The 14766-nt window shown below is 39.4% G+C and overlaps 1 protein-coding gene across 8 annotated transcripts in view; it reads right to left on the reverse strand.

The window, feature by feature from the left end:
* The window catches only part of LOC109696183 (cytosolic carboxypeptidase 2), a 38252-nt gene extending 23486 nt beyond the window's left edge, over positions 1–14766 (reverse strand). For 5 of the 8 annotated variants that reach the window (XM_074045520.1, XM_074045489.1, XM_074045542.1 and 2 more), the window contains exons 1-7: positions 14566–14766; positions 14087–14230; positions 13582–13645; positions 9745–9879; positions 6260–6313; positions 5100–5285; positions 3643–3750 (exon numbers count right to left, since the gene is read on the reverse strand). In XM_074045520.1, coding sequence (XP_073901621.1) covers positions 3643–3750; positions 5100–5285; positions 6260–6313; positions 9745–9879; positions 13582–13645; positions 14087–14176 — 637 coding nt within the window. In that variant the 5' untranslated portion in view covers positions 14177–14230; positions 14566–14766. Of the gene's footprint in view, positions 1–3642; positions 3751–5099; positions 5286–6259; positions 6314–9744; positions 9880–13581; positions 13646–14086; positions 14231–14426 lie in introns of all 8 variants that reach the window. The other 3 variants (XM_074045495.1, XM_074045509.1, XM_074045502.1) reach the window with 3 other exon arrangements.

Consider the following 14766-nt stretch of genomic DNA (forward strand, 5'->3'; position numbering starts at 1 on the left):
AAACTCCTGAGTCTTCCTTGGAGCTTCATCTTCTCAATTTTTTTTGTTTCTTTGCTCTTCCAGTAGGGTGGGCGCAACTTTTCTTGATGAATCCAAGGGACAAGAAGATCAAGGCGGCCGTCACCATTGTGTGTTAGCAGAACAACTGAGGCAATTCATTTTCCATTCTGAGTAGCTGGGATTACAGGTGTGGACCACTGCATCTAGCTTGTAGAGAACTTTAAAAAAAAACTCTGCTTAGCCCTGGTACCTAAGGATATTGGCAAAGAGTATCAGATGATTTTTGGTGGTAGCAAAGATGCCCTTTCAGGCAGCTTTGTTACCACCTAGTGTCCATCCCTATTATTAACCTGGTATCTCACTGTTATTCACAGTTTACTTTCTCTTTCTTCAGAAAATTTATATTATATTCCTTAGTTCATTGCTTTTTAGTACTATGTCCCTTTTTTCTACCTGAAATGTTACCATCTGTTCCACATCCTCCCAGCACATTATTGTCTTTTTTTTTTTTCTGGTGGGACTGGGGTTTGAACTCAGGGCTTCACACTTGCAAATCAGGCCCTCTACTGCTTGTGCCACACCTCCAGTATATTTTTGGAGATGGGTTTTGGGAACTATTTGGCCAGGCCAGCCTCAAACCACAATCCTCCTGATTTCAGCCTCCCAAGCAGCTAGGATTACAGGCATGAGCCAGCAGTACCTGGCTTTGCCTTCTTTTTATAATAATTATTCTAATGGGTATGAAATATCTTGAAGTTTTAATTTGCATTTTTTTAATGATTAATGATTTGAACATTTTTCATATGCTTATAAGCCATTTGTATATTTTCCTTGGCAAAATATTCAAATATTTTGTCCAGTTTGTAGTCATATCACACTTTATTTGTTTTGTTTTTGTTAGTTCTGGGGTTTGAATTCAGGGCAACATGCTTGCCAGGCAGGTGCTCTAATACTTGGGCCACTCCACCAGCCCAAACTCTTTTTTTTTTTTTTGCAAGTGTCTCACTATGGTAGCCCAGGCTGGTCTGTAACTCCTGATCCTCCCTCCTCAGCCTCCTACAAGCTGGGATTACAGGCATGTACCATCACATCCAGTGTAGCCTTTCACCATTGAGTATGATATTACTCCTTGTCATGTGTGGTCACTGTCTTTGTTTCACTGTATCAGTGGTCAGCCAGTGACCTGACAAATATTTACTTAAATAATGGAGGGAGGGAGGGAGGGAAGAAGGAAGAAAAGAAGGTAGGAAAGAAGGAAGGAAGGAAGGAAGGAAGGAAGGAAGGAAGGAAGGAAGAAAAAACACAAAAGAAAGAAGAAAAATAAACACAAAACTTTCCTAGTCTTTGCAGAGGTGGGGCACTCCTCAATATTAAGCCAGACTAAAAACAACTCTACCTTAGCCTTCTCCTCCTTTTTGTACAAAGCTCAAAGCCCAAGTTCTTTTCTGAGCCTGGGTCCAGCCCTCAACATTCATGCCACATTCTCTGGTGTATGTGATGGCACTTCCCTTCCAGGCCCTCATGATCTTTCTCCTCATCTCTTCCAGGCTTCCGTACCTGCCTGCTGTTTGCCATCTGCCATCCCTTGCCCCAAGTGGCTATGCGTAATGTATGTCTTAAACTTTTTTTTTTTTTTGACAGATGCCACCTGAAAAAACTGTTACAGCCTAAAGCAGGAGAAACAGTCAGCCTTTGCTCTGGTTATTCAGGGAATTAAAAAAAATCTCAACCATAGAGTTTTGAGGATGTGGTCCACTTTGCCCTGCCCTATACCACCATCAGCATACTGTACCAGGAACATGGGCTGCTGTTCTTGTGGCCTCAAAAATGTCACACCTTTCCTTCCCAGCTTGTTTCTTCATTAAGCGTGCCCCTAAGTTGCTGTTTATCATTAATTTCCAGAGTCCTGAAAAGGTTGACTCTGTTAGCTTTTGCCAGTTTAGTGGTTGCTTCAATAGAGAAATTGGTTCTTGGAACCCCTGTTCTGCTATTTCTTTCAAATTCATGTTGTTTTGTCCTTTATGCTATTAAAGGTTGTTTTTCATAATTGTTTTTCAGATGTTAAACCAGTCTTGGATCCAAAGTATATATCTCACTTGATCACAGCATATAATCCTTTTTATACATTACTGGATTGGGTTTGACTCTATTTATTGTTGAGAATTTTTGCATTTATGGCCATGAGGAATATAGTTCTGAAATTTTCTTGTAATGTCTGTGTTGTCAGGGAAATAATGATGGCTTCATAAAAGGAATTAGGAAAAATTTCCTCCTCTGTTTTCAGAATTGGTGAAGAATTGGTGCTATTTCATCTTTAAATGCTTTATAGAATTTGAACAAATGCGGTCTAACCATCTTGGCCTAGGTTTGTTTTTAACCTTGTGGGAAGATTTTAAATTAATTTTTTTTGTAATTGTCTATGCAGACTTTTTATTTCTTCCTGAGTCAGGTTTGGTAACTAATTTCTTTCTAGCAATTGGTCCTGTTCATTTGGGTTGTCTAATTTGTTGACATAAAATTGTTAATGGCATTCATCCTATAATTCTGTTGAACTCTAGTAGGTTTGGTGATAATGTATCTCTTTCATTTCTGATTTTGATTAATCATGTCTCCTTTTTTTTTTTTTTTTCTTGGTTGGTCTAGCTAAAATTTTGTCAATTTTGTTAGTTTTCAAAGATTAACTTTTGGTTTCTTTTTTTCTACTATTTTTATGTTTTCTATTTCACTGATTTCTGTTCTTTATTAGCGCTGGGTTTAGTTTGTTCTTTCTTTCATTTTTGTTTCCTTTCTTTCCTTTTTTTTGAGACTGTCTCTCTGTGTCATCTTGGCTGGCCTCCTGGGCTCAATTGTCTCAACCTCAGCAACTGGGATTACAAGTATATGCCACAGCACCCAGCTTATTTTTCTAATTTATTAAGGTGGTATCTTAGGTAATTTGAGACTTTCTTACTTTCAAATATAGGCATTTAAATCCCTAAATTTCCCTGGCACTGCTTGAGCTGCATGCCATAAGGTTTGATGTGTTATAGTTTTATTTTCACTTAGTTCAAAATACTTTTGAACTCCTTATGATTTCCTTAACGTATAGATTATTTAGAAATGTGTCATTGGATTGCCAAATATTTGTGGATTTTCCAGATTTTATTTCATTGCTGATTTTTAATTTACTCTGTTGTACTCAGAGTCACATGCCTGTGACCCAGGATGTGGGGTACCCTGGGAAATATCAGGTGTTCTTGAAAATAATGTGTTTTGTCGTTGTTGGGCAGAATGCTATGCATATGAACCACATGGGTTCTATCCCTAGAAGCCTGCAACTTAAATTAATGCAGGAAATCACACACTAAGTGATAGTTATATGTACAAATAACAAAGTACTCACTAAAGCACATAAAGAAGAAAAAGCAAGCTCCTCAGAGATGATTCTTTAAGATGAACTTAGAACTATTAAGAAAAATGTACTGTCATTTAAAAAAATCATTGAAATTTTAAGGCTGATTGGTCATGACTATCAGAGCCTCTTACTCAAGTTGGTCTGGAAATAGACAGTTTACTTGTCATTAAATTATGGATTTTTAAAATCACTTTTACTATGAAAATTAGGTTTAATTAATCACCCACTATTCAACGCAAAGACAATACCTGAAAGTAACTGATAGACAACTATTCCTTTTTCCTCTCCTATAATTTCTGGTACTTTTTCATTTCCTGTAGGTTGATAGAAATATTCTGGTTCAGGCGGAACCCATTCTGAAAGAAGACAGTTTGAAAAGCACAAAATAAGAAATAATATAAAAGTCACGGTCAGAACTGATATAAAATTATAGTAATTATTCAAATGGCTAACTTAGTTGAATCAAATCAAATTCTCATCCCAAGTTTACAACTTGTTTGTAAATTAATTGTCTTGGTCCTTTTCAAGATCATGAGGAGACTCAAAAGTCAGCCAGAAGGTCAATATAGTAGCTCTTCAAAATTTGGTTTTGCGCTTCCTTTAAAATTGGGAAAATGTAGTCATTTTCATTTGATCTTTTTATCACTATAAAACAAGTCTATCATTTCATCAGCAGAGACAAAGAGTTTTTATTAGAACTGAATTAAAAAAGATTCCTCACATGGGATTTGGACTTTTCGATGTCATTTTAAGTATAGTAGCCGTTGATGAAAGCCAATGGCATAAAAAGGTAGAACTCAGAACTAAGTAAAAGACAATGCTAATTTCTGTTCTTAATGGTAGTGAGAAGTGATGAGGCTTTGACAATTCAGTTTAAACATCCAAGGTACTTGTTAATAAGCTTCCTTGAAATTTTTTAAGAATTACTTTTAAAAAGGTCTTTTGGAGATTGGAGGCTAAAGTGGTAGAGTGCCTACCTAGCAAGTGCAAGGCCCCTAATTCAAGCCTCATACTGCCAAAAAAATATATATATAAAATAAAAAGATCTGTGGGTTAGTAGGTTACCACTCCAATGTTGATTTTTAAATTCCAGTTTCCACTTTTTTTCCCTTTATGGAATCAAGTCCTAAATCCATACAGGAATTCTATCTTGGTCTAATACTCAAGTTTTACTCTTTTTATATAAGGAAAAGAAGCGAACTTTATCTGGGCTGAGACTGAAGCTCAAATGGTAGAGTTCTTCCCTAGTATGTGGATTCAATCTCCAGTACTGGGAAAAAAAAGAAAAAAGAAAATAAAACAAAACTCCACCATGCCCATAATAAATAAAAAACTCAAAATAATAGTTAAAAACAGTAAAAGCTATTTAATTATTAAATTAATTATACCAAGACTGGTAAAAATACAACTCAATCAAGCACACTAATATGAGATAGAAAAATGTCTAGAAAACATATATACATATTTGTACATTTTAGCCTCTAGGAAGGTATCCTCTCATTTCAAAAAGCTCAGAAGCATTCTAGTTCACGTTATAATTTTTGACTTTGATGAATGTATAATGGTTTCCCACTTTTGTCATTTCAGGGCCAGTTAACAGGTGTTGACTATGTGCTTTGTATTTCAGCATACAGGACTTAGGATTGTAAGGCCTTATAATGAAGTCAGGGGAAACAGCAAGACAACCATGCATACGTTGCTTTACCAATGTGATGAATGTTTTCTTTGATGACTTCACATTCTATTGGCCATCTTGGAGCCTGCAGAGGCCCTCTGCCAGAGAAAAATGAAAAAAGATCTTGGGGTTCTCGAAGTTGTGGGTTTACTCCATTTAAGTCATCATAAAGAAGCTGTCTGCTTCTAAGAAGTGGTGAGCTTAGCACAAGTGAATCTGCCAAAGGGGAGAGGAAATATATGAACAACTTCATTTTTCTCCTTAGGAACCTTACTGCTCATCTATAACAACTAAATAACTTCAATCACTGTATTAAGATATTAGCAGAGATGTATAATCCTGTGATACATTTACCCTTTAACAGGAAGACTTAGTCTGAAGTTTGTTTTTAAATTAAAGTCCAAGGGTCCAAGACAGTTTGACAGTGAGTTACAAAAATAAAGATATTTAATGTGTCTTTTTGTTCAGAGGGCAAGAGTGAGAACTTTCAATTTATTTATCAGCCTTTTTAGAAAAAAGTTCATAAAACTTAGGGCTGGTGGAATGGCTCAAGTGGCAGTGTGCCTGCCTACCAAGCATGAGGCCCTGACTTCAAACCCCAGTACTGCCAAAAAAAAAAAAAAAAACTTAATTGGGTGATGGTGGCTCATGCCTGTAATTCTAGTTACTCAATAGGCAGAGATTATGAGAATCCAAGGTTTGAAGCCACCCTGGGCAAACAGTTTGTGAGACCCTATCTCGAAAAAAAAAAACAACAAAAAAAAAAACCACATCACAACAAAAGGGCTGGCGAAATGGCTCAAGGTGTAGGCCCTGAGTTCAAACCCCAGTCAGGGAAAAAAGAAACAAACTTTATTAACAATAGTGAAACAATTGACAAATTAAATTTCAGGTCCATGATATACTCATCTCAAGTTCAAAGAGACTTAGTAAACAAAGGATAGAAAGGTGAGGGGGAACAAGACAGTTGAGAAGTGACGAAGATAGAAAAAACAACTCTTGGGAGAAGATGGGGAAAAAAGGGAGGAAAAGAGGTTTTCAGGGAGAAAGAAAAAAGGAAATGAGAGGAAGAAAGAATAGAAATGAAAGGGGAAGCCAAAGGCTGAAGGCACTGACGGCTCAGTGCCCATCAGATGTAAATGCCAGGCCTGTCTGGTTTGAATTTCCTGGTCTGGAAGGTCATGAAATACCTCTGCTCACAGCATCAATCTGATTGTGCACAGGTGAAGGTAAACAGGTAGGCCCTAAAAAAGAAAGAAGGAGGTACCATTTGTCCTGGTAATCTTTCTTTCCCTTTTCTGCCCACTGTCCCCTATTCCCATAATTTAATGAGGGAAAAAAGATTATGAACATTTGAAAAGATGGTAAAGCTGCTCAATCTCACTCATAATGAAAAACCTGCAAATCAAAGTGACAAATAAATGCCAGTTTTTACTTGATGGATAATACCCCCCACTCCCCCCCGCAAAAATGTACATGTTTTTACATTCATCCTGGTAAAGGTGAAAGAAAACAAAATCAAAAGATGGGGATGAAACTCAGTGATAGGGTGTTTGCCTAGCGTCAGTGAGGTCCTGGGTTTGATCCCTTATACCAAATAAAAAAAAAAAAAAAAGAATTTACCTTAAAGGTTAGCTCACAAAAGTTTGTCAAGATACATGTATAAAGATGCTCACTGCAGCAATATTCAAATAAAAGTAGAAACAACCAAGGCATCCAACAAAAGGAAAGTTAATGAGATGTAATACTACATGGATCTCTAAAAATAATGAAGTGGATTTATCTGAAAAGGATCTCTAAGATATAGTATTAAACAAACAAACAAAAAACCCCAAAGAATGAATATTGTATACAAGATCCCTGGTATTGGCTGGGGGTATAGCTCAGAGGTAAAACACTTACCTAGCTTGCAAAAGGTCCTGGGGTCAGTTCCTAGCAACACACACACACACACACACACACACACTCTCCCCAGATTGAAATTAAAAAGAGAAAATAGGATTGGTGGAGTAGTTCAAGTGGTAGAGTGCCTGCCTAGCTAGCATGAGGCCCAGAGTTCCAAAAGAAACGAAACAAATTTAAAAGTTCTATGGATATATATATATATATATATATATATATATATATATATATATATGAAAAGGTACCAAAAGGCATATACAAACTTTGTAAAAGGAAAAAAAATATTTAGATATAGGAAGATATACTCTTTATTTTTTCTCCTGAAAATAATTGTAATAGTGGCTATATTAAGGGTGGGGAAGGGAAGGCTTTTAGAATCTCTACCTCTTTAGTAGCTAGGATTACAGGTGTGAGCCACTGGCACCTAGTACACCTGGCTCTCTTTTTGCTTTTTAGTTTGTTTTTTAGATAGGATCTTGCTAACTTTGCCTGAGCTGACTTCAACCTGTGATCCTCCCATCTCTACCTCCCCATACCTAGGATTATAGCCATGTGCCACCATCCCAAGCCCTCAGTTTTTTTCTTTTCTTTTTTATGTGGTAGTACTAGAGTTTGAACTCAGGGCCTCTCACTTACTAGGCAAGTGCTCTACCACTTGAGCCACGGCCCCCCTCTTGATTTGTTTCTATCATTTAAATTTTCTAACTTTATATAGTCCTTTCTCTTTTTGGCAGTACTGGGGCTTGAACTTATGGTCTTGGATTTGCTAGATAAGTGCTCTACCACTTGAGCCATGCCTCCAGCTCTGTATATTCCTTTTATATTTAAAAAAAAAAAAGCATATTGTAATCTCATTATTTTTCCCTTTTTACTTTTTGGGTTAGAAAAAAATAGCAATAACAATGAAACCTAAGTGCTTTGCTATAAAAACTAAAGAAAATGTCTGTCTTTCTGCAATGATTAAAACAGAAACAAAGGTCAGGTGTGGTAGAACATGCCCATAATCCCAGCATTTAGGAGGCTGAGACAGAATTTCAAGTTTGAAACAGCCCAGGCTACATAGCAAGTTTCAGGCCAGCCTATGCTACATAGTAAGACACTAACTCAAAAAGTAAAAAGGGCTGAAGTTGTGCTTCAAGAGATAGAGGTACTTGCACTGCCTAGCAAGTTCAAGGCCCTGAGTTCAAACCCCAGCATCAGAGGAAAAAAAGTCAGATTATCAATTTTACTGATTAAACTTTGTATTGTTTTGTTTTTCATTATGTAAAGCTTAGCAATTGTTTCTGATTATAGGCAGATGGGATAGGAGAAAACTGGGAAGAAGGAAGAGGTCAGCTGGTTCCTGAGTTATCTTACCCTGACCTTTTTCTCCCTACAGGAGCTCTGAGATGGAATGGAAGATCCTCCCTTAGGCCGTGATGCTGTATGAGCAAACACAAAATATAGATCTAAAAATGGAATTACCATATCAAGGGTTAAGTACTGTTTCATTTTTCCCTGCTATTGCCAAATTACCTTCCTAAAATGGTCTACTTATTCACATTCCGTACAGTATCAGAAAGCACATGGGCACAGTGGTACATAGCTACATGGTAAGACTGTCTCAAAAAAACCAAACACCAAAAAAATAACAAAAAAAAAGTTCCCCCATATCCTAATACACACACACATATATGTAAACATATATATGCAAATATATATATGTACTTGTTACTTTTTGCTAAATCTCAATTTAAAAATGATAACTTAACACTCTGATCTGCTCTTTAGTGGTGAGATTGGCCCTTTTCTTCTCATAAGCCTATTGTCTTATGCAGTGCATTACTGCTAACTCTGGAACTTATCTAACGGTAACTTCGTGCCCTTTGACAAACCTCTCCCCATCCTCCCAGTCATCTCTTATTTTCAAGAGCAGTTATATATGTCAAAGAAACTATTGCTCTGACACACTTGGTGCATGAATCGTTTTCAGTTTGTTCTTTTATTAGTGGTATTTTTCTATGGCTTTTGAATTTTGTGTCATCATTAAAAAGGTTTTAAGTAAAACAAGGGACAGATTTGCATATTTTAACAAAAGCACCTTGTTGTGGAAAATGGGTTGGGAGGGGGCAGGATTCAGGAGAAGAAGCCAGGAGGCCAATTATGAGGCTGTTTCAATAATGAGAAGTAACAGCAGCTTGGACTAGGGGATCGGAGGTAAGGTTGGGAGGAAGGATGTGGAAAAAAACAAAAGTGATCTAATGTTTGGGTAGATATTAAGGAAGAAATTCAACTGCATTCTAGCCCCTAGATTTGAGATGAAACCTATATTCCTATAAAAAATTATTTTTGCTTTAGCTAGCTGGAATTGATTTCCTCTACTCTTAGGGAAAGAGCTTTAACAAGCATACTCACCAAAAATCAATGTGAAAAATTAATGTTTTCTCTGGAGTGAGTCTTGGTTTTCTGTTTTGTTTGTGGTACTGGGATTTGTTATCAGGGTTTTGTGCTTCCTAGGCAGGCACTCTACCACTTGAACGATGCCTTCAGCCCTCTAGATAAGAGTCTTAACAATTTTTAAAACACTGAATAAGAAAATCCAGAATGTATAGTGCCTGAATTTAAACATACAATCCAAAATAGATCTAGAAAGTGCATTTTTGAGTGAGGTAATAAACAGGAGCCAAGCCAGCTTTCCTTGCTTCTCCAACATTAGCCCATGTTCTCCTGAATTCTTGAAGGAGTTGTCAAGGCAGTAAGGTTCTGGGGGTCACACATACTGATTATTACTCACATAGAAGCTTCTCCTTTTGTAGGGTGTCCAGTATCAAATCATCTCTTTCTCCCAAAGAGCTATTCAATAGGTATCGGGGGTTATTCTTCCAAACACTCTGATGTGTAGCAGAGTTTGGTAAACTGCCTCTCTGAGCTAAGAAGAGGTAGTTTAATTAACATTGCTGGTAGGCTGGCTTATCTATCACCTCTAACATCAAGGTCAATACCAAAACCACCACTGCCCAAACCATTACCAACACAGGCCTTTATAATGAATATATCACATCTTTCTTTTTTTTTTTTGAGACAGGTTCTCAAAAAGTTCAAGGATGATCTTGAACTCACTATGTAGCATAGGGTATCCTGAACTCATAAATCCTCTTACCCCTCAGCTACCCAAGTGCTGGGATTACAGGCGTATACCACCATACCTGGCTGTATATCCCATTTTTCTTGTTTTTTTTTTTTTTTTTTTTTGAAACAGTGCCCCAGGCCTCAAACTCTCAATCCTCCTACCTCAACCTACCCAGGGCTGGGATTATAGTCATGTACCACCCTGCCAGGTTATTCCCATTTTTCTTTTTCCTTTTTGGCAGTCCTGGAGTTTGAACTCAGGGCTTTATGCTTTTGTTCTACCAACTAACCCTGCCCCCAGTCCACACTCCTATTTTTCAAAGATCCATCACATTCCATTGTATGTAAGTTGAGTCTAATTATCTCCACTTTACAATAAACAAAACAAGGAAGTACAGCATGCAAAGAAGACTCAATCATGCTTTTTTTTTTTTTTTAAACTCCCCCTTCTCCCCACACTAGGGATTGAACTGGGGCCTTCCACAAGCTAGGAAAGTGGTCTACCATTTGAGCCACACCCACCCTTTTGTTTTTGAGATAAGGTCTAACTTTGCCTGGGCCAGCCTCAAACTAGAGATATTCTTGCCTCAGCCTCCTGAGTGCTGGAGTTACAGGTGTGTACCACTACACCTGGCTTTGTTATCTTTGTTTTTTGGTAGTACTGGAGTTTGAACTCAGGGCTTTGTGCTTATTAGGAAGGTGCTCTACTACTTAAGTCATGCTTTCAGCTAACACATTTTACATTTATCTGTTTGATGGAGTATTTTTTGCACATTTGCTGTACTTAGATTGTAAATTATGTTAGACATATCTTTTTTTCTTTTGTTTTTGGTGATACTGGGGTTTGAACTCAGAGCCTTACACTTTGTAGGCAAGCACTCTACCACTTGAACCACTTCTCCAGCCTTTACACCTGGCTTTGAAGAGACTTGAGAAGTAGCAGTTGTAGTTGAATGAAAAAGGGCTTGGTATGACATGAAGTAGCAAGGCAAAACCCCCTTGGACTATCAGTATACACTTAAAAAAAAAAAATGAAGGGCAGGAGGGAAAAAGAGGTCTTTTCTGGGGATGGGTGGGCACAAGGAAAGGGGGAATGGGATAAATATGGTAGATGTATTTTGTATACATATATGAAAATAGAAGAATGAAATCTATTAACATTGTTCCAAGAAAGCAGGGATGGTGGGGGGGGTGGGGAGAATGACGGAAGGGGTGCCAGGTGCTGGAGGCTCATGTGTATAATTCTAGCTACTCATGAGGCAGAGATCAGGAGGATCTAGGTTCAAGGCCAGACCGGCCAAATAGTTCGAGAGACCCTATCTTGAAAAAACCCATCACAAAAAAGGGCTGGTAGAGTGGCTCAAGGTTCAAACCCCGAGTTCAAACTCCAGCACTGCAAAAAAAGAAAAAAGTGATATATAGTAAGCACATATGTAAATATTGCAATGTATCCCTTATACAATATTGTATGCTAATAATTTAAAAAAAAAAAAAAGAAAAAGGTTCTGGGAGGTAGAGAGACCCAGGGTCTGCAAGAGCTACCAAGGTAGCAAATCCCAGTGAAAGCAGGTATCACAGTAGGATGGGGATACTGATGCCAGAAGCCATTTTGTCCTTAGGGCACTTGCTGAATCTGAAAAACTGGAAATTTATACTAATTAGTAATCATTAGAAAATGAAGTAGCTAATAAGAATGTTGAGCAAGTGTGCTAGAAACAAAATCAATACTAAACTGGGCATGGCGGCATGCTGTTATCCTACCAGTCAGGAAGCAGAGGCAGAGGATCTCTAGTTTAAGGCCAGCCTGGACTGCACAGAGTTCAAGGCCAGTCTGAGCTATACAGTGAGACCCTGTCTCAAAAAGCCAAGGACTGGGGATATAGCTCAGTGGCAGAATGCTTACTAGCATGTACAGGGCCATTGGCTCAATCACAGCATCACAAAAAACTAAAATCAATATTAAAAATCCAATCTTGCAGGTGTGGTGGTTTATACTTGTAATACTGGCACTAGAAGGAAGACACAGAAGGAGCCCAAATTTGAGGCTAGGTAGGACTAAAGTTCCAGGCCAGCCTGAGCCATATAGTGAGACCCTGCCTCAAAACACCAAAAATACACCCAGTCTTATTTCTACAAATCAGCATCTTCCAAAAGATAATATTTGCCAGATGTTGGTGGCTCATGCCTGTAATCCTAGCTACTCAGGAGGAAGAGAGTAGGAGGACTGAGGTTCGAAGTCAGCCCAGGCAAATAGTTCATGAGACCCTATCTCAAAAATCCTTCACAAAACTAGGGCTGATAGAGTGGCTCAAGATGAAGGTCCTGAGTTCAAGCCCAAGTACTGCAAAAAAAAAAAACAAAACAGAGATAATATAATATTACAAAAGTACTATGAAAAAAATCTTTATTAGGAGACATTAAAGAAAATCTAAGTAAATAGAGCAATATACTATATTCAGAGATTGGGGAACCAACTATTAGAAAGCTGTCACTTTTTGTAAAATTTGATTTATAGATTCAATACAGTCCCAATTATTTTATTTATTTATTTTTGCATACTGGGGTTTGAACTCAGGGCTTCACACACCTGAAGGCCCTCTAAGCAAGCCCTCTATTGCTTGAGCCACACCTCCAGTTCTTTTTGCTCCGGTTATTTTGGAGATAGGATCTCATTTTTTGCCCAGGCTGGCCTGGACCTTGATCCTACTATTTTATTGCTGCCCTTTCTAGCTGGGCTGACAGGTGTGACACTGTGTTCAGCTATTGGATGAGATGGGGGTCTTGAGAACTTTTTTGTCTGGGCTGGCCTCAAACCACAATCCTCCCCATCTTAACCTCTCTAGTGGTTAGGATTACAAGTATGAGCCACCAGAACCCAGCCCACTAATTTTTTAATTTTTCAAAAAGTTAGCCAGGTAGTTGGGTGCTGGTGGCTCACATCTGTAATCCTAGCTACTCAGGAGGCAGCGATCAGGAGGATCACAGTTCAAAGCCAGTCAAAGCCAGTCCGGGCAAAGTAGTTTGCGAGATCCTATCTCGAAAAAAAAAAAACAACACAAAAAAGGGTTGGTGGAGTGGCTCAAGGTGTAGGCCCTGAGTTCAAGCCCCAGTACCACAAAAATAAATAAGTAAAAATAAAAATTTTAAGCCAGATGTGGTACATGCCTATAATCCTAGGTTGAGGAAGTGGAGGCAGGAGGATCATGATTTTGATGCCAGCCTGGGCTACATAGCAAGACCCTGTCTCAAAAAAGACTATTTTAATGTCATTAGTAATTAAGAGATGGTGGAATTTGTGCACAGATAAACAGACCAATGTAACAGAAATCTTAGAACAGACCTGTATTGTATAAAGCAAGTCCATTACTTGACAGGTCACATAGCAGATCAATGGAGGTAGAAAGTACTTTCCCTCAATGACTAGAAAATTTATTAGTCTGTTCAAACACAACTCTCTCAGTTAATGAAACAATTCATTACTTCATAAAGAATGAAGTATTACCTTTAAAATAGCCATAATACTGGAGGTGATGATACATAAAGTCCTCGTAGGGATCAGGAAGAGTCTGTAAGAGTCAGAAAGGCCATTTCAATCATTAAAGTTCTAGAGAGGTGCCAGTGGCTCACACCTCCCAAGTAACTGTAATCCTAGTTACCTGGGAGGCTGAGATTGGGAGAATTGGGGTTCAAGGCCAGCCCGGGCAAATAGTTCTGGAGAACTCCCCCCTCCATTTCCAAATAGCTATCGCAAAAGGAACGGCAGGTGTGGTTCAAGCGGTAGAATGCCTCCTTTGCAAGCGCAAAATCCTGAATTCAAATACCAGTCCCACCAAAAAAAAAAAAGTTCTTTCAAATGATAGTGAATTCTTAACAGAAAGTGCCAAGCACTGTTGCTTAGGACATTGTATCTAAGGACTTCTGCACACAAACCAAGAAGTCCCTGCGAATTATTCCACCAAGGGTACTAAGGTCTCCAGCTGGGCAAGGGTGCCTTCACCAGAATGTACCTTCTGATCTAGGGCTGGGTTTCTGTGGAGTTCTGCGGGGCGGTGCGAACCGACCTCCTGCTTCAGCTCTGTTTCCAGTGCGGGGAACATGCTAATCTCGCATGGTATGCTGAAGGCCAGTCGGTGTAGCTGGTTACACAGCAGCTACGAATCGCAAGAGGACAGGTGAGAACACGCCTTCACCGCCCTTCCACACGCACACTGCCCCGCTCCCCTCCCAGAATCAGAGGAGGCCGCGGCCGCGGGTGCTTCCCACCCGGACGCCGAAGCCGGGCGGCGCGTCTTCCCGCCTCCACCTCGCCAAGCGAGGACCCTCGCGGGCCCCATGCTTCGCTCTCACCCAGAGGAAGCTGCCCAACACCAGGACGCCACAGACGAAAGAAATGGGATGGGCACGAGGCAGAGCGGCCTCGAGCAGTTGACAGGTCAAGGATCCCAGGCGTGGGCCCTGAAAACGGAATTCAGGAATTCTGAGCCACCTCGTCCGAGGACGCGTTGCAGGGGTTCCCTGGAGGGCCGGGTTAAGAGGGGTGCGTAGGTGTCTTTGCGGGCAAATTCAAGGGCGCTACTGCCCCTGCGCCCGGACCGGTCGAGGGCCAGAACTGAGAGGTGGGCGCGGCAGGAGCCCAGGACCGGCGAGCCGAACTCCCAGGCCACTTTCTGCGAGCGCCCGGTAGCCT

The sequence above is a fragment of the Castor canadensis genome, chromosome 1 (assembly GCF_047511655.1).
Source record: "Castor canadensis chromosome 1, mCasCan1.hap1v2, whole genome shotgun sequence".
In the NCBI taxonomy this organism is placed as follows: Eukaryota; Metazoa; Chordata; class Mammalia; order Rodentia; family Castoridae; genus Castor; species Castor canadensis.